General features: G+C 40.5%; 1 protein-coding gene across 1 annotated transcript in view; it reads right to left on the reverse strand.

Moving 5' to 3' along the window:
* LOC124777980 (vesicular glutamate transporter 2.2-like) overlaps nt 1–24,048 on the reverse strand; it is a 93,055-nt gene extending 69,007 nt beyond the window's left edge. The window contains exons 1-2 of the mRNA XM_047253547.1: nt 24,009–24,048; nt 3,102–3,327 (exon numbers count right to left, since the gene is read on the reverse strand). Coding sequence (XP_047109503.1) covers nt 3,102–3,327; nt 24,009–24,048 — 266 coding nt within the window. The remainder of the gene's footprint in view (nt 1–3,101; nt 3,328–24,008) is intronic.
* Between the last annotated feature and the right edge of the window lie 272 nt (nt 24,049–24,320).

A 24,320-nucleotide genomic window follows, 5' to 3' on the forward strand; every position in this document is an offset into this window, starting at 1 on the left:
GTTTAAATTTAGTATGGATTTCGTATTTGAGTCACATAATATCACTGCACTTTTTCACTTTCTTAGCGGCTTATGTTATAAGTTTAAAAAAAATGGTTCAAATGGCTCTGAGCACTATGGGACTCAACTGCTGAGGTCATTAGTCCCCTATAACTTAGAACTAGTTAAACCTAACTAACCTAAGGACATCACAAACATCCATGCCCGAGGCAGGATTCGAACCTGCGACCGCAGCAGTCTTGCGGTTCCAGACTGCAGCGCCTTTAACCGCACGACCTATAAGTTTAATAATAACATTTACGGAGTTTATGAGTACTTTTAACTGTGCATTATATCTTATGTTTTAATGGTCTTCAACACTTTAATTGTTATGTGCTGATAACATTGAATTTTACCTGTGTATTTGTATGGTAGCATGACATGCATTTTCTTCACAGCAGATATTACAGAAATGAATGAACTAAAATATGTTGTAGTTCTCCACTTTTGCTGCATTAATTTTACTTGTTCTCAACTAGTTTCAGCCGTCTAGGCTGTTCACAAGTTCACAAGTTATTTTTATTACAAATAACGCCTATCACCTGAGTAAGGCTTCATCAGATTTTATGAAAATTTGTCAGGAGCATTTCATATCAGCAAGTGGTAAGGTGGTTGGTCAGAACAGTTGATGAATAAACCATCAAAAAGATATATCTGTCAGACTAGATCCACTTGTAAGTCATGAACACCACTGAACAAAGTGCAATGAAGTGCCACACATACTTCACATAACCTGAAACTCAAGGTGACAACGTTGGAACTAGCTAGTTCCGATGTGGCCACCTAGTATGAAGTTTATTTTACCAAATTTTCAGATTTATATGATGCACATGTGGCTCTATGCTGCACTACGTTGGATGGTGTTCACGATTTACAAGTGGGTCTAGTCCAGTACAAATGCCTTTCAGATTGTTCATTCCCTATCATTTCTGACCATCTGTCTTTCCAGCCGATGATTTCAAATGCTCTTGATAGCTTTGTGTAAAACTTGATAAAGCCTTAAATAACTGATGACCACAGCAGTTAAGTCCCATAGTGCTCAGAGCCTTAAATAGGTGAAACACATTATTTGTAACAAAAGCAGCTTTCAAAGTGTTACTGTTTCTTTGCAGACATGAAAAACGGTTGCTGCACCGTTCAGCTTATCATCGAGTGGTTAATATTATTAAATATTATGTATAGTATTAAATTCTCCATAACTTCAGAAGTAATACTGACTCGCAAAATTTTAGGCTAGTTTTGGAATCAGCACAAAAAAATTGTTTAAGGTGGTACATATCAAACATCAATTCTCAGCCGTTTTAAATTTCGTAAATATTACATTTATTTACTTTTGCTAATATGACAGAACGGGATGTGTAAAGAACAGCTGACTCACACAAGGTTGCTACCGCATTAGTATGTAAAGGAAAATTTCCTTTGAATTAAGACTAATATGAATTGAAATATCACTGACCTTCAGCAGCTTCATTCTACTGTGAAGTATATATTTATACTTCGTTTATGTTAACTCTTATCTCCTAAACTGGTGGGGAAAAGCATGTCCATAGATAGATTTTAGAGAGATGGCAAAAGGGAGTTCATCGTGAAATGACGCTGTGGTAAGTCATGTAGGCCTACAATACTTTTCTTTCTGTGTATACTAACCAATAATAGGTGTGCTACAATGGGAAAACGTGGGACATGTCTGTTGTTATTGTGAAATTCTGTTGTGAGTTGTGTTTATGCGATAAATATTGTGATATGGAAATATCTTATGATTTATTAGCAGTTACATGGCTCATAGCACGTTGCACAATTGAACTCTGAGGCCAGACTCCTGGAAAGGACAGCAGCCAGTTTATTTAATCATACACTAATGAAATCCAAAAGGTGAATTTGCGCCACATTGAATGGCAGCCAGAATTTGGTTTTACTGAACACATGTCAAAAATTCATTACACACATCAAAAATAACATTGGTAATTACTCAGAAACAGCTCTGTCCATGGCCATGCAACAAGAGACAGACTCAACTTACATTTACCAAGAAAAAATAAATGTAAAACTCAAAACAGCATTTTCTACCAAGGAATGAAACTGTACAATAAATTACCAAAAGAGATTAAACAAATTGCTAAAATACACTTATTTAAACAGGTAGCTAAAAAGTACTTGTTACGCAACACATTTTATACATTGAAGGATTACTTAGATAAAACAGAGTAGGGGTTTGAGAAAAAAATCTTGTACAAATAAATAACAGTAATAATGATTATGAAACATCCAGCATTCCACTTAACATCTTCACTTTATGTTTTTTCCTTCTTTTTTCCTTTCTAGAAATACTTACCCCCTAGCTATGCATAGCACAATACTAACACCTCTTCCTCTTCCTGAGCTCAACATCTCACTTATTATGGAGGGATGCTGACTCAGTTTTTCAGGATAGCAAATGGGAAGCTGCAGTACAAAAAATGGCAAGATATCACCAGTGTGTGTGTGTGTGTCTGTGTATTGAATGAAGTGTTATGAAACAACGTGTATATAGCGTGTGCAGTGACTGATAGTGACATATGAGTGAATGCTGTGGCATTACATTCTTTAGTAAGTTATTTGTAAAAAAGGTATTGTATGCTGGGTGTAATTCTAATGATTATGTCTAACTAGAAGCCTGTAAATATGTGTGTATACGAATTAGCTTATTTTAAATTGGTCTAAACTTGTTAATACTTTGACATTTTCTATATCCTTGTAAAAAGTGGTCTATGGAAGAATAAAGCTACTACTACTACTACTACTACTACTACTACTACTACTATGCATAGAAATCGTCTCAATTTATACCAGAGACAAGTCTCAATATCCAATTATAATTAAAGAAATACACCACTACTTTTCAAAACTATTGCACAGTTGTGTGTGGGTCATGGAAAAGGAATGATAAACCAAGTCCACTAGAACCTAGCCATATACGGAAAGAGCCCCTAACTGTAACGTCACCCCATCGAACCATCGAGCACAAATGCTAAACTCAGCTTACATAAGCTTATTACAAAGGGCATGACTAACACGAAAAGTACATATCAGCATTATTTGTAGGAATTACAAGTTGTTTGCACTTGGACAGTGTTGTGATGACCCAGCAGTTCAGCCAGCAGGTACCAACCTTGATGTTAGGGTTGCCAGCGGTGTTGTTGGCCATGACAACCACCGCCACCGACATGTTGGTGCGCAAGCTGAAGACCAGCACGTGTGCGATGCATAACAGCAGTGCCTGAAGGTGCCTCACGCCCAACAGGGGGACTCCTAAAAAAAAAGGAGCGTATAGACTCTTCTTATTCTATGTGCGCCCTTGTTTAGAAGGTAGAAGCATTCCCAGATTTCTGCCTGTATTAATTTCGCCGCAGTCAAGTCCCTTTAACTTGTTTGTGAGATAGCGAAATTCACTGTTCACTGTCGAGAGGGATTCAGAGAAGATTAAAAAAGCCTTAGTAAACTGTGATAGGTATGTTTAGCCACACTGTGTGCAATGATCCTCACAGTCACTAGAGCATGCTTATCAGGGAGTCCATAGATCACACGACAAACAATGCAGCCTAAAATTTGGTTATTTTAGTTCAACAATTCACAACGCTTGAGAATAAGAATACATATTCAACATTAGCAACTCCAGAATTGTTTCCCGTGATATTCTTAAACCACTTCATGTAAATGATAGGACGATTACAACTCAGGGCCGTGTTCTATCAGGTTCAACCTTGGGCGAAACGACAAACGTCTAGCCATTCCCATTTTACGAATTAACTTGGCCAGTTTTTTGCATTGGACCACAGATCGTCACTACTACAGATCGTCACTACTACTGTCGGTCATTTGACATCATCGTTTGGATGGAAGCTTTTCCAGACTTCTCCGTATATTGCTGTCATCGGCTATCAACAACCATATAGTTCCTGCATATTTATTGATGTCATCTACCCATCTTGTAACAGGTAGTAGTCTCTTGCATTTTTTATCTACTGAAATGCAATACTCAACTGTTTTGGTCCATATCCATTATTTGGTAGCCCAGTAGTTAAGTGCTTGACTAGAAATCCAAAGACCTTGGGTTCGATCCCTGTCCAGTCCTCCTACACTTTTTATCTTTCATTCGTTACTTCCTTTACGTCTGGCAATGATAGTTTATGTGAGAAACGCCAAGCTGCAGCATCGTGCCAGGTCCGCATTAAACAATAGGTTCCCCTATAACTAGATATGTAAATCAGCTCATAGATCAGAGGAAGGCAACAGCCTCCCGCTACCAATAGCTCTGTAAAGTGCTGTGGTGTTAACTTTGCGGACGATCATAGCTTCACCGTTTGCATATTACATCCACTTGCCCAGCTGCATGAACTGTCCATCTAAATTTCAGGTGTTTCACAATTCATTTCACACAGCTCTTTAGGTTGTATAGAGGACACAGTAGGTCAAGTCTTACTCAGATAGCCATGTCCAGACGTCATGCAACGACGTTACAGGAAATCAAAGTTACAATAGAGACTCCGGCACCTGTAGAGATATATATTTACAGGGTGATTCTATGATAATGTTACAGACTGTCAAGGATCATGGAGGAGGATCAATGTATCAGTTTGAGATAAGAGTCCCTGGTTGGGAAACGATCAAGTCCAAAGTTATAAGCGAAACCCATTCTGACACCCCTGAAATTGTAGAATGCATGTTTCGGTACTGTTGTTGCTAAGTTTGTAGGATAGGCAACTTTCAGAGGTGGTAGTATGGACCAAAACATGAAAAAACCTCTAGTAAGTAGGGGCTCGAAAATGCATACCTTAAGAGATATCAGCACTTGTTCAATAGAGGAGATGGGGCTCACAATAGCAAATATGAACAAGTGCTCGTAATCCTTAGGTATGGGTTTTAGAGCGCATGTTACTAGGCATTTCTTCTTATTTTAGTCCATACTACCACCGCTGAAAGTTGCCTACCCTACAATGTTAGTAACGACAGTACCGGTACATGTGTTCTACCGTCAGATGTACCAGAACGGTTTTCGCCTATAACTTTCGACTCGTCCGACACTTTGTAACATCATACCGGAGTCACCCTCTACATACACACATTCAATCGACTGCTATCACTTTGACGCTCTGTAGTTTCGTCGGATGACGTTTCCGGACATGGGTTTCTATGTACAACTTGTGATCTACGAAGTCCCCTCTGCAACCTCTAGAAGTGTGTAGCATGAACTGTGAAACACCCTGTACGACTTCGTCGTCAGCCTGTTCCATATACACTGTTTTGTTTCCCTACCCCTTCCATTAATTCTTGAGTTGGACCTATCCATTGCTCGACAAGCAGCTTACAAGTGTTGAAAGGCTTTAGTAATGAAAAACTGTGTCTGGCATACATGAATCAAAACCGGTATCACATGCTGATTATAAACATTCTTTTTCAGACAAACTGGAAGCACAGTTTTGAAAACTGTACTTAGTTTGCCGAATGCCCTTCAGGCATTTTTATTGCTCTGTTTATTTCCTTTCCTGAACAACAATTTCTTATCTTCAACAGCATAAACACGAAAACTCTGCAACTAGTTGTATGAATTCTTCGTTCAGTTGTACTGTTTTATTTTCAACTTGTTGTTTGTATGTTACTCTTACTGCAATTAGCTTTTCGCCCTATTTGCAAACTTTGTTAATAGAAGTACTTACCTCCATTCTTTGTTGTAGTTTTTCTGCATTACAGACAAACAGCACATGTCGTTAGCAAAACAAAGAAAGTTCAGATATATATCACCTTTTCTTTCCCGATTTAAGATCTAAAAACATCTTCTAGAACCTTCTGGGAACAGTTCTGATATACCATTTTCTAACCTGACCTCTCGTTCAAGCCTAAATTTCTCACTGTCGTGAGCACTAGAATTAACATATTTGTATACTAACCGAGGTTGAAGCAATGCCTATTTCATAAGGGCTATCTGTGCAGATTATGTTGCAGTCGACTCGTAAGTTTTACTCAAAATCTACGAATCCCAGGCTGAGACAAATCACATTCATTGTTCTATTCCGTAATTTAATGCAATATTTGTTTTTTTCTGTAGTCAACTTATTCATCTGCTTGATTAATAGTTAGTGATAACCTTACCAAATTTTTAGTACATTGGTAAGAGAAGATTGACAAGCTTACTACAGTGCCTGTTAAAAAAAGTGAAGCACCCAGAAGACATGGTCGGATGTCAATGTAACTTCGCACACGTGCACATCATCGGCGAGTAGGTAAAGTATTAGAATTACAGTTCTCTGTGACAGATAGAATGGCGCCAGAATGCGTGTTGTTCGTGTTTAGTGCTCTTACGAGGCCTAGTAGGGGACATACGGGACCTGAGCACTGTGAAGGATAGGGAGACGCTGTCTACTCGCGTGACTACAAAACATTTGCAGTTTTGTTTGCGGAATGCTTTCAGAGGAACATAATTCCCCAAAACGCGGAAAACGCTGCAGTCGATCTCCTTCGAAATAACTGAGTCAGTTACGAGTTTAAAAAATTGTTAGGTTGTCAGCGAGACAAAAATCACAGGGAAGGTTATGCCATTTGAACATCTGCCGTGCATTACGCCCGAATCTTGCGGTTACATACGCCGTATGGGACGAGTGTAGATACACTCTCTGGCCACTATAGTACAAACGCTATCGGATAGCGACAGAAGCAGAGCTGTGGACGGTTGACGACCAACATGTATTGGGCGCCGACGAGAGCAGAGCAGCAATCTCCACGAACCACCTACCGATGGCAACGAGTCTGTTTGCCGACATATATTGGAGAACGTGCGAAGTGGTCCGTGAGGACACACAAGAATTCTGCAAGTTATAAATATGTCAGGAAAACACGTGAACGAAATAATTTCTGTTCACTGCAAGTGACAAGTTAACAGTACCAATATTACAGGCCTGTATTTGACTTATTGTTTGTGATTTATCTTAGATCCGACAAAGAAATCGTGGCGCATTTTACAGCATCGTTAAAAGTTGTCGGCTATAATCTGCTGATCAGTAACTGTCCATTAGCTATGGTGCCTTAGCATTGATAATGACTGTCTTCTGCTTATGTTCGTATTCTGACGTTTTCCGTTACTTCTTTTATTCTCCTCTGCTTGCAGAGCAGTCGGATAAAAGCCTACCTCACGCCATCGTACGCTGCAACGAAACCATTGAGCAGCTTTCGAAATATCCAGCTTATATGGTTTCGAAGACTCATATCTGAATCGCAACTACATGATGATATTTGCTCAAGTATGTGGTAGGTTAGAAGGCCAGTGACCACCTTTGACAATGGTCTCGATAACGATCGTCCTTAAGAGCGACTTATTTGGAGAGGAAGCTCTGTCGTCTTACTGCTGATGCTTGCAATACTATCTTGATAATTATTATCAGTCCTTATAAAAGGCTGTCGAAACGTAGAGCATTATTATCCAGCGTTTCTTTTATATTTTTCTTTCAGGGGCAATCTGCTGTGGTATTCAAGTTCAGGATTTAGAAGAAATGTCGGATGGTGCGAAAAGCGGCAGTTGACTATAATTAACGAAAAGTGTCAGGTCATCCACAAGAGTGAAAAAAGGAACTCAACCTTCGGTTACACGAAAAATCAGTCTAATCTAAAAGCCGTAAAATCAACTAAATACCTAGGAATTACAATTACTAACAACTGAAATGGAAAGAACATACAGGAAATGTTGAGGGGAAGACTAACCAAAGGCTGCGTTTTATTGGCAGGACACTTAGAAAATGTAACAGACCTACTAAGGAGACTGCCTACACTACGCTTATCCGTCCTCTTTTAGAATACTGCTACGCGGTGTGGGATCCTTACCAGTTAGGACTGACGGACTACATCGAAAAAGTTCAAAGAAAGGCAGCACGTTTTGTATTATCGCTAAATATGGGAGAGAGTGTCACAGAAATGATACAGGATTTGGGCTGGAAATCATTAAAAGAAAGGCGTTTTTCGTTGTGACGGAATCTTCTCACGAAATTTCAATCACCAGCTTTCTCCTCCGAATGCGAAAATATTTTGTTGACACCGACCTACATAGGGCGGAACGATCACCACGATAAAATAAGGGAAATCAGACCTCGTACGGAAAGATACAGGTGTTCATTCTTTCCGCGCGCTATACGAGATTGGAATAATAGAGAATTGTGAAGGTGGTTCGATGAACCCTCTGCCAGCCACTTAAATGTGATTTGCAGAGTATCCATGTAGATGTAGATGTAGATGTAGATGTAGATGTAGATGCCGCAGAAAGATTCCTTTCACAAGACTGATTCTTCTACTCGAAAGAAAACAGTGTCTTGCGGAGGATTGCAATTTACGAATCAAAACTTAAAAGTTTAACTTGGCACCAGTTCTTGTTGTGGTTGCCAGTAGGGGTCTAAATGGAGCTTTGGCCCCTTGGATGAATCAGAACTGCTGTCAACCTAAGTTATTTTATTTTCCGACTATCGCGGATCGTAGTTTCACCCACAATTTAAATCAGTGTCAGATTTGGCGTTCCAGTACCACCTTCTTCGAGCTTGTGTATTATTTCGTTTCTTCTGTATCGTTCACACAACACGTCTTCGTTTTTCGGACATTGTTCGCCACCAACAGAAAACAATGAATATCTTCCACAACAATTTCAGTCAGGCGCTTGCAGTATTCAAGCAGCACATTGTTTAAAAAATGGTTCTAATGGCTCTAAGCAGTATGGGATTTAACATCTGAGGTCACCAGTCCGCTAGACTTAGAACTACTTAAACCTAACTAACCTAAGGACATCACACACATCCATGACCGAGGCAGGATTCGAACCTTCAACGGTAGCTGCAGCACGGTTCCGCACCAACAGTCGCCAACCCTCTGTGCAGACTGGATCCGGATCTGGCTCGCCTTCCTGCCCTGAAAGATAGCTCACTGCGCGTAAAGCTACACAGATAGGTCAGTTATAAATACTGTATAAATTCAGTGGCTGTAAAAAAAAAAAAAAAATTCGCAGATCTCAAGAAAAAGAAAATCTAAATAATCGGACATAATCATTATAGTGACTCTCGAACGTCAAAATGAAACTCACGGAATACGAGGTCCTGTACGCGGTAATTACAATCTCTTCTTGAAAAAGAAAGAAATTGAGCACTAGTTCCGTTTGTTTGCAGTATAAGCAACACAAAATTGAAAGAAGTGTTTCGACGTAAGGATTCGCCCACAAAATTCTGATCACAATTCTGTATTCAGACGTCTGTGCCAACTGCTGCCTGGGAACTGCGCTAAGGTAAGCGCCTCCTGCCTCGTCCAACCTGCGCCAAAAATGTTATGTTTTCTAAATGCTTTGCCATCTAGAGCTCCCCCTTCCGTCAGTATCATTTCGGGCCACGCGCTGCGGATACCACAAAACTGGACGAAATCGCTGATGACGAGCAGGCGCGGTCGCCTTGTAAATATCTAAGCCCATAGACAGAGCAATGGATTCATCAAACTTTTGACGTTAATGGTCTATGGAAGCAGACGACCGACGTGTGTGCTTCTGCTAAAAGTACGACATCGCCTGCAGCTCCTCTAAAGGGCTTGTGACCATATCGGCTGGATCCTGAACAACTGTAAAACTGTGGTCTGCTCAGATGAGTCCCAATTTTAATCGACAAGAGCTGGTGGTAGAGTTAGAGTGAGCAGAAGCCACGAACCCACGGATCCTAGTTGTCAATGAGACTCTGTGCAATCTGGTGTTGGCTCCAAAATGGTGTTGGCTGTGTTTACATGGAATCGATCATTGCCTGGGAACAGTTACGTTCGGCCATTTGGAGACCATTTGCAACCGTTTATGGACTTCACGTTCCTAAACAAATATGTCATATCACCGAGCCACAATTGTTCGTGATTGATGTTGTTGTTGTTGTGGTCTTCAGTCCTGAGACTGGTTTGATGCAGCTCTCCATGCTACTCTATCCTGTGCAAGCTTCTTCATCTCCCAGTACCTACTGCAACCTACATCCTTCTGAATCTGCTTAGTGTATTCATCTCTTGGTCTCCCTCTACGATTTTTACCCTCCACGCTGCCCTCCAATGCTAAATTTGTGATCCCTTGATGCCTCAAAACATGTCCTACCAACCGATCCCAAGTTGTGCCACAAACTTCTCTTCTCCCCAATCCTATTCAATACCTCCTCATTAGTTACGTGATCTACCCACCTTATCTTCAGCATTCTTCTGTAGCACCACGTTTCCAAAGCTTTTATTCTCTTCTTGTCCAAACTGGTTATCGTCCATGTTTCACTTCCATACATGTCTACACTCCACACAAATACTTTCAGAAACGACTTCCTGACACTTAAATCTATACTCGATGTTAACAAATTTTTCTTCTTCAGAAACGATTTCCTTGCTATTGCCAGTCTACATTTTATATCTTCTCTACTTCGACCATCATCAGTTATTTTACTCCCTAAATAGCAAAACTCCTTTACTAATTTAAGTGTCTCATTTCCTAATCTAATCCCCTCAGCATCACCCGATTTAATTTGACTACATTCCATTATCCTCGTTTTGCTTTTGTTGATGTTCATCTTATATCCTCCTTTCAAGACACTGTCCATTCCTTTCAACTGCTCTTCCAAGTCCTTTGCTGTCTCTGACAGAATTACAATGTCATCGGCGAACCTCAAAGTTTTTACTTCTTCTCCATGAATTTTAATACCTACTCCGAATTTTTCTTTTGTTTCCTTTACTGCTTGCTCAATATACAGATTGAATAACATTGGGGAGAGGCTACAACCCTGTCTCACTCCTTTCCCAACCACTGCTTCCCTTTCACGCCCCTCGACTCTTATAACTCCCATCTGGTTTCTGTACAAATTGTAAATAGCCTTTCGCTCCCTGTATTTTACCCCTGCCACCTTTAGAATTTGAAAGAGAGTATTCCAGTTAACGTTGTCAAAAGCTTTCTCTAAGTCTACAAATGCTAGAAACGTAGGTTTGCCTTTTCTTAATCTTTCTTCTAAGATAAGTCGTAAGGTTAGTATTGCCTCACGTGTTCCAACATTTCTACGGAATCCAAACTGATCTTCCCCGAGGTCCGCTTCTACCAGTTTTTCCATTCGTCTGTAAAGAATTCGCGTTAGTATTTTGCAGCTGTGACTTATTAAACTGATAGTTCGGTAATTTTCACATCTGTCAACACCTGCTTTCTTTGGGATTGGAATTATTATAATCTTCTTGAAGTCTGTGGATATTTCGCCTGATTGATTTGAAGAACATTCTGGGCAATTCGAAAGAATGTTGGCCACCCAGATCGTCCGACATAAATCTGAGCAAACGTTTATGGGGCTTAATCGAGACGTCAGTTCGTGCACAAAATCCTGCACAGAAAACATTTTCGCAATTATGGACGGCGATTGAGGCAGCATGGCTCAGTATTTCTGCAGGGGACTTCCAGCGACTTGTTGAGTCCATGCCGCGTCGATTTGCATTGCAAGAGGAGGACGAACTCGATATCAGGAGGTATCCCATGACTTTTGTCACCTCAGGGTAATCCCCAGGCATTGAGTAGAATTGACACCTTTATTTTCCAAACAATTCTCGTCAATTCTTCAGTCTCAGTTGCACATTTTTAATTGTTCAAACATGTGGTTCTGACACAGGCAAGACAGGTTATTGACGAAACTACTTAGATCTGAAGATGATCGAGGGAGACCGAAACATTTCACGTAACTAAACATGTGCAAACTGGACTGAAGAATATATAATTAGAGTTGCTGATTCTCTCGGTGCGAATATATTGGCTATATCCTTCAGATATGTGTGATTTATTGTCTAATAAATATTTAATGGATTCCTTTTAGTACTCATGTAGAAGACCTCACACTTTTTCATTATTTAGAGTCATTTGCCACTTTGCACGTCATTCAGATAACTTCTCTAAACCATTTTCCAATTAGTTTGGATTTTCTGAAGACTTTATTAGACTAGAAGTGACAGGATCACCTTCAAAAAAATCTAAGAAGGCTGCTCATATTGTCTCCTAAATCGTTTATACTGGGTGAATCAGTAAAACTTTCACCGCAAATATTGCGGAAATGGAAAGAGCTATTGATGCGCGGTTTTCACAGCGTGGATTGGTAGTCAGAATTTCTTATTGTTAGCCACTCCACAAATTATAATAATACTTAGAAAGTGTATTTCATGTGCAAATACATACTTTTTAAATGAAACAATGCTTGTAGACATCAACACAAAATGTATGGTAAATGAGAACATAGTGGAGTCGTTTGCGAGACATCGTATTTTCAAAAGCTGCCACAGCATCACTTGTACAATACCTGTGGTAGCGCACACTACAGAACAGTATAAGTACGTGCGCTATTTATGTGGATTCTGACCAGTGACGTGACAACTGGCCATTATAGTTGTGTTCAAAATGACAACCGGTAGCAGCTGTACGTAAACGCTTCCGGTCTGGTATGGAACGGATGCTGCGTACATGCTAGCCTTTCAGCGGAGATGTCCGAACAGGCTCTAGTAGCACCTGGTGTATTTGGAGTGCCCTTGTAGACACACTCTTTCTGCTTCCCCCACTAAAAAAAGGTTTCAAATCCAGGAAACGGGACGGTAAATGCACAGGTCCTCTGCATCCAATCCAACGATTTGGAAAGAATTACTGAAGACATGCTGTAGTACTTAGTGCGCTATGGGCTGGACAGCTATCATGTTGGTACCACAGGTTCCTCCAAGTCTGCAGAGGAACGTCTTCTAGCATGCGCGTTAGATGGTTTTTTAGGAGGCTACGATACTTGTGCGCGTTCAGTGTTCCGTCTATGGAAAACAGGGCTATGAGCTCATGGTTCACTATACCACACCACACTTTTACGCTCCATGAACGCTGACCTTGCACCTGACGAAGCCAACGGGGATTGTCAACAGGCCAATAGTGCATGTTTTTGTGATCTGCCTGGTCATGACAGCTAAATGTGATTTCATCATTAAACAAGATACATGATGGATCTAGTGTATCCTGTCCTAATGCCCATGCATAGAAGTTAACACTACTCTCACAATTGTTTCCACGCAGCTCTCGATGGAGAGAGATATGGTAGGGATCGAACCAATGTCGACGGAGAATGTGTAAGAGAATTTTCTGATTCATGACACTCCCTCATACGATTCCGCGGGAGGTAACATGCGGATCAAAACAACAGCAGCAAGAACATTAATTTCATCCTCTCCTGTCATCACTTGTTTCGTTGTGTTACGTTGTCCAGGTGTTACACTACCAATTTCACGTAACAGGTTAAATAGGTTGATAAATAACTGCCGAGGTGGTTGACATCTATTGGGGTATCTTGCCACATACAACGCACAAGAAAGAAACTGCGTCCTTCATTCACTCTCCATGCACCATAAGCATGTTGGCTTTTTCTGCCCTGGTAAATCCCATCGTTCAAGCATGGCCTAATGCGTGTGCTGTCACACACTAACTGAGTAGCAGGTTGCATTACAGTCAAGGAACACACAAGCACATTCTAAGCAAACATAAGAACATTGTACCTAGCAATAACGCAGGTTGAATAGTACAAACAAGTGTCGGTGTGGAAACATTTCAAAATAAGGTATCTCGTAGACGATTCGCACCAGAATCCTGCGACAAACACCACTGATATTCTAATTTACCGTACTTTTAGTTTGTTATTGTCACGAAATGACGAACCCAGCCGCACATGCCGGCCGGAGTGGCCGAGCGGTTCTAGGCGCTTCATTCTGGAACCGCGCGACCGCTACGATCGCGGATTCAAATCCTGCCTCGGGCATGGATGTGTGTGATGTCCTTGGGTTTGTTAAGTTTAAGTAGTTCTAAGTTCTAGGGGACTGATAACCTCAGAAGTTCAGTCCCATAGTGCTCAGAGCCATTTGAACCATTTGCTCGACGATTCCTGTCCGACGTGTATGTGCAACGCGCAGTTACGGACTTATTCAGGTAGCCGGACACTGTGTTTTACCAACCAGGTATCTTCAATTTGCTGTGTCGGTGGGACATTTGCTTCAATGCTCATTGAAATTTTTTGCCTGATTCGTATACTGTTTCTGGACCATACGGCTTCAGAATGGAAACTCTTTGAACACCTCTTATAACATCGTCTGTGTCCTAAGGAAGAGTAAAAAAAGCAAGAAGAGCTTCGCGTTCTTGGCCAGACGGTCCAGTCGGGACCGACCGACCGCGGTCGCGCGGTTCCAGACTGTTGCGCCTAGATCCGCTCAGCCACCACGGCCAGCAATCGTCGAGCAGTCTGGGTCTTTTTTAAGATACCGAAGGCGTTGTATCGCATAGACCAGGACTGTCGGGCAGGTGCTCGAGAGTCTCCCTCTTGACTTGGTATAACTCATGCGCAACAATATTTGCGATGTGTGGACGTGCGTTATCATCAACCAGCACCACGAAACTTAGCGCACTATCACACAACGGTGGTTTCGACAGACATGGTTCTCCATTTTCCGATGAATGTCAACTGGTGTTTGTCCTTCGGCAGCCAGGAAAACAATAACAGCACGTTGGTCGTCCTTGGAACCATTTGGTAATAACGTCGCCACAATTAACGTTTCAGCATTCACAGCACGCGCGATGGAAAGGTACAAATGTCACACTAATCCCATGCCTCCCTGTCAGTGCTTATATGCCTACATCGGAGTCGCGCTACGTCACATATGTGCTGCAGCAAAAGGAAAATTTGTAGACGCGCCTTATACTTCCGCTTCTGCGGAACACTCGCCGCCTGATAGAATATACTCGGTACAGTTAGCCAAGTGTTCATGGAGCCACAGACACACATTAACGAAGATACTCCGTATGACTGTATCTTTGCTATTAGTCGAGAGTGTACATCTGTCCAAGGCCACCATATGGTGCATGGCGGGGGTGTACTTGCACCACTACTACCCAGTCCCTTTCCTGATCCACTCGCAAAATTGGCGTGGACAAAATGACGTTCTACGCGCCTCCGTACGAACATTAATTTCTCTTGTCTTGACTTCCCGATTCTTAGGCGAAATGTACAATGGCGGCATAAGAATCGTTTGGCAGTCAGCCGAAACGCCGGTTCTCTAAACTTTCTCAATAGCGTTTTGCAAAATGAATGTCGTATTCCCTCCAAGGATTCCCATTTAAGTTTACGAAACATCTCAAATAATATTCGCCTACTGACCGAACCTACCGGTAACATAGGAGGACTCCTTTGGCGACGCCTCCTTTAATCCGATCTGCTGAGAATCTCAAGCAGTCAAGAATGGGTCGCACTAGTGCTCTACACGCGGTCTCATTTATAGATGAGCTACGATTCTCCCAATAAAGCGAATTCGACCACTCGCCTTACGTAGCACCGACGTTACGCCTAGATATTTAATCGACGTAACTATGTGAAGCAGGACACCACTAGTACTGCATCTGATATTACAAACTAATTTGTCCTACACATTGCATTAACTAACATATCCCCGCATTTGCAAATCTAGGAAAACTGAAGAAAACTGTTCACACAAAATATGTTTGAATAGGGCAAGCTGTGTTTCGCACTGGTTGTTTTTCAGAATTGCGAGCTCATAAAATGGTTCAAATGGCTCTGAGCACTATGGGACTTAACTTCTGAGGTCATCAGTCCCCTAGAACTTAGAACTACGTAAACCTAACTAACCTAAGGACATCACACACATCCATGCCCAAGGCAGGATTCGACCTGCGACCGCAGCGATCTCGTGGTTCCAGACTGTAGCGCCTATAACCGATAGGGCGAGCTCATATTTTAAGGTGAGTTTGTTTCCATCCTGGAATGTCATAATCTTTTAGCTCGGATTATTCATTGGGATCCTATAACAAACGAACGATAAAACACTGTGATCACTGATCTTTTCTAGTCTCACGCAACTTTTCAGTATGTGACAGATTCTCGATACATGTGACTAAAAAAGAAGGTAATGGTTTGCAGCGTACTTCAGATAAAGTGGAATTGGAATTCCGTCAGAACGTGATCCTTTGTTGACTTTATGTAGTCTTAATTGTTTTTCAGTAGCAAACTATTGTTAAGTTTCTTCCGAAGTTCAATCCTTGGTATCTTCAAGCTTGAACACATTTAAATGTGTAATCCTTTGAGGCACGGCTCCACTTCTCTCTGTCATACATAGGTAAAGAGATACAGAAAGCGTACGTGCCTCTACCACGTAAACAAAATTAGAAAAAATCAGTGTTATTCTCTGAAATAAATTTTTAAAGTCGTGATCATTTAAAAACTTTCCATCGCGCAGTTATCACTGCAGTAAGTGGCGGAAAACTGCGGCCACTTTTAGATAGTTAACTCAGCTGCAGTGAGACTTCGTTATGTATTTCTACAGATAATTATCTGTGTCCACTGTGGGAGCATGTAGCTGATAAACAACTATCACTTAATCTTTTTGACAATCGTTCATATCGAAATATGACATCACATGCCACAAGTGTTGGTCTCATCATCTGTACATTATTCAAAATATTTAACTTGTATTGGAATGGATAATCATTGGTTGAAAGTCCACGGGATCGTTGTGTGAGAATTACCAGTTAGTTGGTTGTTAATTACGATTCATAGAAACGCTATCAACTTCTTGCTTGTTAGTTTAATGATCTATGGATCTTTAGTACTACTAATCGTAATGATGTGGAATGAGTCACTTTACATTCATATCAAACATTCATATGCAAATTTGGCTACTAGCTGACCATGCATAAGTTGTTTCTATTTCCTACTCACCAACCTCTACACATTAGAAAAGTACAAATTCTTCTACGAAATAGAAAGAGTTACCAAGGAGAAACTTCATGAGTTTGTTTCAAGCAAACTTTTTTTATATCAATGGATAAGCGAATAAAAATTTTGGTGTCAGCAATGTGCCCCAGCATTGTGCCAAAGTAAGCCTTAATTGCAGTAATGAATGTCATTTTCTTCTTCTGGTATTGTAATTATGAACGTGATTGTTCGTTTTGAGTTGCATTAGATTATTTACCACGAACTCCATCAGAGAATAATTAAGCTGTGAATCAAAATGCACACCTACTTAAACAAATATCTGCAAGAAGATTGTTGGTGATCATCACATATTATTCTTACAGCACTTTTTCAACAACGAAAATTCTCTTTCCTACAGCTAACACCAGATCATTATTCCATACGAGATTATTGAATCAAAACACGCAAAATATGTCAACTGACTGATTTGTTCTCTCCGAGATTTGCAGTGATTCGAAGTGGAAATGTGGCCGAACGAAGTTGCTGTAGGACTTCCAGAATGTGGTTTGTTTTTCACATTAAATTCGCATCAGTACTGACATCTAAAAGTTTTACAGTTTCCACGCTAGTTATTATTTCCTCACTATTTGTTATGTTTATCAGTGGTATAGAATCTCATGATATGCAGAACTTGTCATTTCTTAACAAACGTCAAGCAGAAGCAGAAGCCTACGTGGGTAATATTTTTCAAATCTTTGTTTGTTAAGAAACTTTTTCTAGCAGATTGCTATGAGCGCAACACATCTGGTTCGTATGGGCGTTCAGCAACAACAAACGTTCTGTTTAAAGACAGTCCTGTCTACTCGAACGAGAATGTGTCAGTAGACAAACTGAGTAACATCTTTTTCAGTGGTATTTTCTTCATGGTCTCTTCCTGCGTCCCGCGAGAGAGAAAATTTTCCTGATCCTCCTTGGATCGATTTTAATGCTACAGAAAGGGGACGATACAAGATTAATCCTCTCAGTGAACGGGGAAATTGATACAAAGGCAAAAATGAACTTCGCATCTGACAAGCAAGTAATCGTTCTGACAGCGCCTAATCAGTTACGTGCTTCTGCAAAAACGTTATTACGTGTTGATAAAGGGGAGAAACAACACCTCTACAGTCAAATAATGACCAGTAACTCTTTGTTGCTTTGCATGCAATTTTTATTGCAGTCTAGTTTACATAAGGTTGGAAGAAGGCAGTTAAACTACCACCTCTAATTTTGATACGATAGGTTATTTAGGAATTGAGACGATCATTTAAGAGTTGCACATATTACAGCAGATATGAATACTGAATAGTGATTAAGTGAGATAGATTAGGTCCATACGGTGAGCAACTGAAAGTGTTGGAAAAACATCGTCTAGTCACAAGGGTAACGAAATTAACTTTGCCTGAGGCTTCCACAGACAGGGTTACGATGAAGAGGGACGCTTGTAAACTGTGGTCATCACAGAGATTCCCTTGGTAGGGTATCCAAAGGGCTGAGCAAAGTCTGGCATGCACTCTCTGGAGCACCACCCAGACAATCACGTGCATGATAAATCGGAAGTCATTAGACTTAATGCCTATGATCGCTTCTAGACACTGCTCTCATTTCGGAACACCAAGGATTGGTGTTAAATACTGTGCCAACATGAAATCAAGACCGGAGAACGTACATGATTGAGCTAATGTGAGCTGAACAGGTTAAAAATAACAGAGAATCAAATCAAAAATGGTTCAAATGGCTCTGAGCACTATGCGACTTAACTTCTGAGGTCATCAGTCGCCTAGAACTTAGAACTACTTAAACCTAACTAACCTAAGGACATCACACACTTCCATGCCCGAGGCAGGATTCGAACCTGCGACCGTAGCGGTCGCTCGGATCCAGACTGTAGCGCCTAGAACCGAACGGCCACTCCGGCCGGCGGAATCAAATCAAATTCGTCCTTTTATTATCTCTGTGCTGCACAGTGTCTAACTGCCAACATAACTGCCAAACAGCAGGAGATGACACTCTTGTGTTGTCTGTAGGGTCAGCGGGATGTATTTGCTTTCTGCAGTTGGTACGCAGCATAAAAAATAGACCGTATGGTCATGGTCATGTTAGGAGGCCCCACGTCACTTCTTTTGAACGGAATCTGCAACGACATCCCACAAACGAAACGGTCCTTATGGCCTGCCAAAGAAAGGTAAATCCTTTGAAAGGAACTGTTCGCCATGAGTTAATCTGTTAAATAATTGGAGTTAGATAATAACTGGACAGAAACTCTTAAGTAGCTCTCTAATTCCTCAATAGCATATTGATGTGGCTTGCCAGCTTTAATCATTTCTGCTATTACGAAATTGATCTCTCGATTTACATGAATTAATAATTAAACACTTGATAGTAGTGTTTATAAAAGTAGTAGTAGTAGTAGTAGTAGTAGTAGTAGTTGCATTCATCTGTCGATTTCTTTTACAAGGACATTGAACATGTCTTGTTAATACTATCTAAGTACAACAAAAAAAAAGCTCTTCACATACATAGATATTTACAGACTTACGGGTGTAGTATGACAAAGACGGTCGTGGCCTTATTATGACAACGATTGACGTGGCCCTATAGTGATTTGTTCCATATCCGTTTCGAAAATTCACTTTACGATTGTTAATTTTCATTCCTGCTACTTTCCCTACATTTCTCAGAGAAATCAGGCTTCACATGTTGCTGACCGCATGCCAGATTTGGATATACCGAAGCGGAGTGTGACTTTAAATAATGCTCTTCACAAAATGCCAGTCCTCTTTCTTTGGAATCTCTATTTACAATTATCTGATTGATCTGTTTTTGACAGACGAAGACTATGGATGACACCCCAAACTAAAAATAACTGCTTTTGTTAGAAAATATAAAACTGAAAAAATAATTTACTGTTTATGTCATTCACTTTTATGTTGTATGTAAAGGTTGCTTTTGGCTTCGAAACCTTCCTGTATGCTCATGATGTGATCCATATGTTAACATGAGGAAACGTATTCTTACTGGAGCATCTACGCCGTCCCACCACTTACTTCCTCCTACTGCCACATCTGAAGCAAGAGGTCTCCTCCATATTCCATCAGTTAACAACTAACACCAAGTCCGGAGTTCGATTCCTAACAATCACTCAAATTTTTCTGCAGTGGGAAGGTCACTCCAGCCTATAGGAGTAGAAGAACTGATACACGGAATTACAGGGGAGCCAGTGCCCATTAAGTCCATTGATGGTTGAAACCACCACGAACATATTTATTGAGCGAAAGAAAATTTACACAAAATTCAAAAAAAAAAAGTTAGCCTGTGGAAAACAACAAGTTATATTCAAACGCAAACAAACGCAAAATCCTGCAAACATTAAATAAAACTGAGCAGGTAGATTTCATCTTTCTAGATTTCCAAAATGCGGATAAAATTGTATAACGTTGCTGAGATAACTATGACATAATCATGTGAAGTATCTTAACAATTATGCAGTTGGCTCAAAGTAATTTTGACGCAGAGAATTCAGTACCTTATCCCGAATGGTGAACGTTCAACTACAGCTTCCATGATAGTATGGAGAGAACATCTGATGTTCGAGTTTGTTGGTGTAATCTCATGTAAATTTACTCATCAACTTGCTCTCTGATCTATAGTTTCCAGTTTTTCTGGATGGAGAAGCTAGAAGACGATGAATCCTAAGCAAGAATGGCCTCTCTTAAGGATGAGCCCTTGCTCTCATTCTGTTTAATTTGTATCTCCATCACATGCTAGTTACTAACTGTAAGAAAATCCAAGTATGCAGATGACCTGTCTTTGATTTGAGAGAACTTCTATTTTTGGCATAACAAGCACGCTGCAACGATGACAGGATGATGGTGGAAAGCAGTCACAGGTAATAATAAAATCCCTATGGGAGATCCCGTTTCATTACAGTTATCTTACTGACCATTTGAACTCCATGATGCTCTTTGTCATCCACCATAGAACGTAGCATTATCCAGAGCGATAACTTTATGTCCAACGAGAAAAAATAATGCTATAATTACTTAAGAAACGTAGCTATGCGGGGAAGATCAGTTTGAATTCCAGAGACATGTAGGAACTCGCGAGGTAATACTGACCCCACAACGTGTCTTAGGAAATAGATTAAGAAAAGGCAAACCTACGTTTTTAGCATTTGTAGACCGAGGAAAGCTTTTGATAATGTTGACTAGATTACTTTCTTTGAAATGTTGAAGGTGGCAGGGCTAAAACGCATGGAGTAAAAGGCTATTTAAAACTTGTATAGAAACTAGGCAGCAGTTACAAGAGTCGACGCACAAGATAGGCAAGCAGTGATTGAGAAGAAAGTGGGACAGAATTGTAGTCTATCACATAGGATACTCAATCCATGCATTCAGCAATCAGTAAAGGAAAAAAACGAAAAATTTGATGTAGGAATTAAAACTCAGGTAGAAAAAATAAAAATTTTGAGGTTTGCCGATGACATTGTAATTCTGTCAGAGAGAGCAAAGGACTTGGAACAGCACCTGAACGGAGTGGACATTGTCTTGAAAGGGTGGTGTAAGATGAACATCAACACAGGCAAAACAAGGATAATGGAATGTTTTCGAATTGAATTAAATAATGCTGAAGAGATTAGATTAGGAGACGAGACACTTAAAGTAGAAGATTTTGTTACTTAGGCAGCAAAATAACTGACGGTGGCTGAAGTAGAGAGATTATAAAACATGGACTGACAATGGCTAGAAGAGAGTTTCTGAAGAAGAGACAATTGTTAATATCGGATATAGATTTAATTGTTAGGAAGTCGTTTCTGAAAGTATTTGTATGAAGTGCAGCCATGTATGGAAGTGGAACATGGATGATAAAATATTTAGACAAAAAGAATAGAAGATTTTGAAATGTGGTACTATGGAAGACTGCTAAAGATTAGATTGGCAGATCACGTTACTAATGAGGAGATACTGAACACAATTGGGGAGGAAAGAAATTTGCGATAAGACCTGACTAGAGAAAGGGATCGGCTGTTGGTAGGACACATTCAGAGACACCGAGGGATCACCATTTTAGTATTGTAGGCAAGACGGTGGGGGTGGGGGGTAAAAATTCGTCAAGGCAGATCAGATGAATACAGTAAGCAGTTTCAGAAGATGTACGCTGCAATAGTTATACGAAGACGAAGATGCTTGCACAGGAAGAGTAGCATGGAGAGCTGCATCAGATTTGTCTTCGGACTGCAGACCACAACAACAAGAGTTAAGAATGTCTGTCTCTATGTTGACCCAAAAAAATCACCGCGTATCTGTTTTCATCTGCCTCTGATCTTGTAGCAAGTAATTGTATAGTTCACCGAACACTGAACCGCATTCTGTCTCAGTAGTAATGTGAGACGTTTCGCAAATGATGGGGCTATGTAATAGAAAAATCTTTCCCAGAAAAATGACAATAATATCCGGTTAGTCAATACTGCCACATAACTCTTAATTTGGAGAAATTAAAAAGATGTGCACTTCACAAAACATAAATGCTGGATATCCCTTGATTACAAGGTTAGTGAATCAATTAGGTTCAGTTATACCGTACAGATATTTAGGAGTAACGATTTCCAGAGAAGCGAAGAGGACGGACAACATACTGTAGGCTCAGTTGTAGCTAAAGAAAATGGTAGTCCGCCATTCATTGTAAGGATACGGGGAAAATGGAAACTGTAGACAAAAGAGATTGCATACAAATAACTTGTACAACCGACAGCTTGATATTCAAGCAGCAACATAATCGCGAATAAAAACAATGATCCAGAAAGTGTAGAATTAGTTTCTTTTATTCCAGTCTATGATCACAAAACTTGTGTCCGCAGACCTTCAATTACGGTCAGCAGTGGCCATCTCCAGATCTGCAGAAAAAGAGGAAAACAAAACAACAACTGGACAGTCGGTATCTTCTAACCAATGAATATGACATAATGGTATTATTTTCATACGTACAGAATACATGCATTTAAAAATGTGGTAAGGCACGTCTGTTCAAAGTTTATGCAAATATAATAAAGTCAGACTCGCGTCACCAAGAAATACAATATTACTGATTTGTATGGGACCCATACCAGATAATCGAACAGTGTACATTGAATGTATACAAAGATTTGTGGTGTGAATTATCTGAGTGGCAGTGAGTGGCAAGAGGGGGTAAAATAATGTCACATAATCTTTCGGACATGCGGGGAAAGAAGCCATAAGAACTGCTGAGAAAACTTCAGTATTCGCCTTCATGGCAGAAACTACGAAAATACCCCCGCCTATGCACATGCACAAACTAATCTCCTACAAACGTTGATGGTGTTAGGACAGCAACCAGCCACAAATTTACTTTCAGTTCTTTTATTCAAAGGGCACCGTTACCGGTTTCGAATCGTTGTGATTCATCCTCAGACGGTTTACACGCTTTCTGTATGATATGTTGTGTTTTTTTTTACAGATTAACTTTCGTGAGACGTCGGTTTGGAGTGTTTATCGAGAAGATTTTACGTGTGCAACAATAACAATGCAGTGGGAATGCATTTACATCTGTTGGACGAATGTTATGGAAACAAACACTCCAAACCGACGTTTCACGAAAATTAGTCTGTAAAAAACACACAACATGTCATAAAGAAAGCGTGTAAACCGTCTGAGGATGAATCACAACGATTCGAAACCGGTAACGGTGCCCTTTGAATAAAGGAACTGAAAGTAAATTTGTGGCTGGTTGCTGTCCTAATACCAACAACATTTATCTTCAAACAACAGCCACGGCCTCCATCATGTCATCATATGACAAAACTGCATTAATCTCCTACAGTTTGTGCAAAATAAATCAAGTGTGTAACGGCAGTCCTTGTTCCCACACTCCATCCTTGAATGGAACGAGAAGATACTTATTATATGATTGAATAAAAAATATAATCACAATGCAATTCACAGAGTGTAGATGTAGATCTGTTTGCCGTACTGGAGGAAGATTTCCACTATATTAGACGGCTACTCATGATCGGTTGGCGCTTGTCAAAGAAATAGTGTCTTTTGAACCGGTTTTCTTTGATTCAGCGTCAAACTGCAAGCCATTCATCAGTAGTGTTTTCTAATTTTCTTTAGACGCCTCATACGGTTATAAGCGTGCTCTGATGGGTGCTGCAATACTTACGGTGTTTCTCTGGGTCAGGCTGGTGATCCTTCCTAGCCATGGCAGCTGACTGATGTGCGTGTGCTTGATCTGATTGCAGTCGTCCGCACCTCCCCACCACACGACTACACCTGCCGCTATCTATTAAACAGCTGGCCTTGTCTCGAAGTTATTGGAGTACTGCTCACCAACGGGTACACTGAGGCTACTAAGGCGTTCGCTGACTTAAACTATATTGATGGATGCTGATGCGTGTCTATGGTATTTGGAAGTCATTCTAAAAGGTCGATTTTGATAAATGGCGACTAACTGCAGGGAACGATACCTGAGAAG

Source organism: Schistocerca piceifrons, chromosome 1 (assembly GCF_021461385.2).
Source record: "Schistocerca piceifrons isolate TAMUIC-IGC-003096 chromosome 1, iqSchPice1.1, whole genome shotgun sequence".
Lineage (NCBI taxonomy): Eukaryota > Metazoa > Arthropoda > Insecta > Orthoptera > Acrididae > Schistocerca > Schistocerca piceifrons.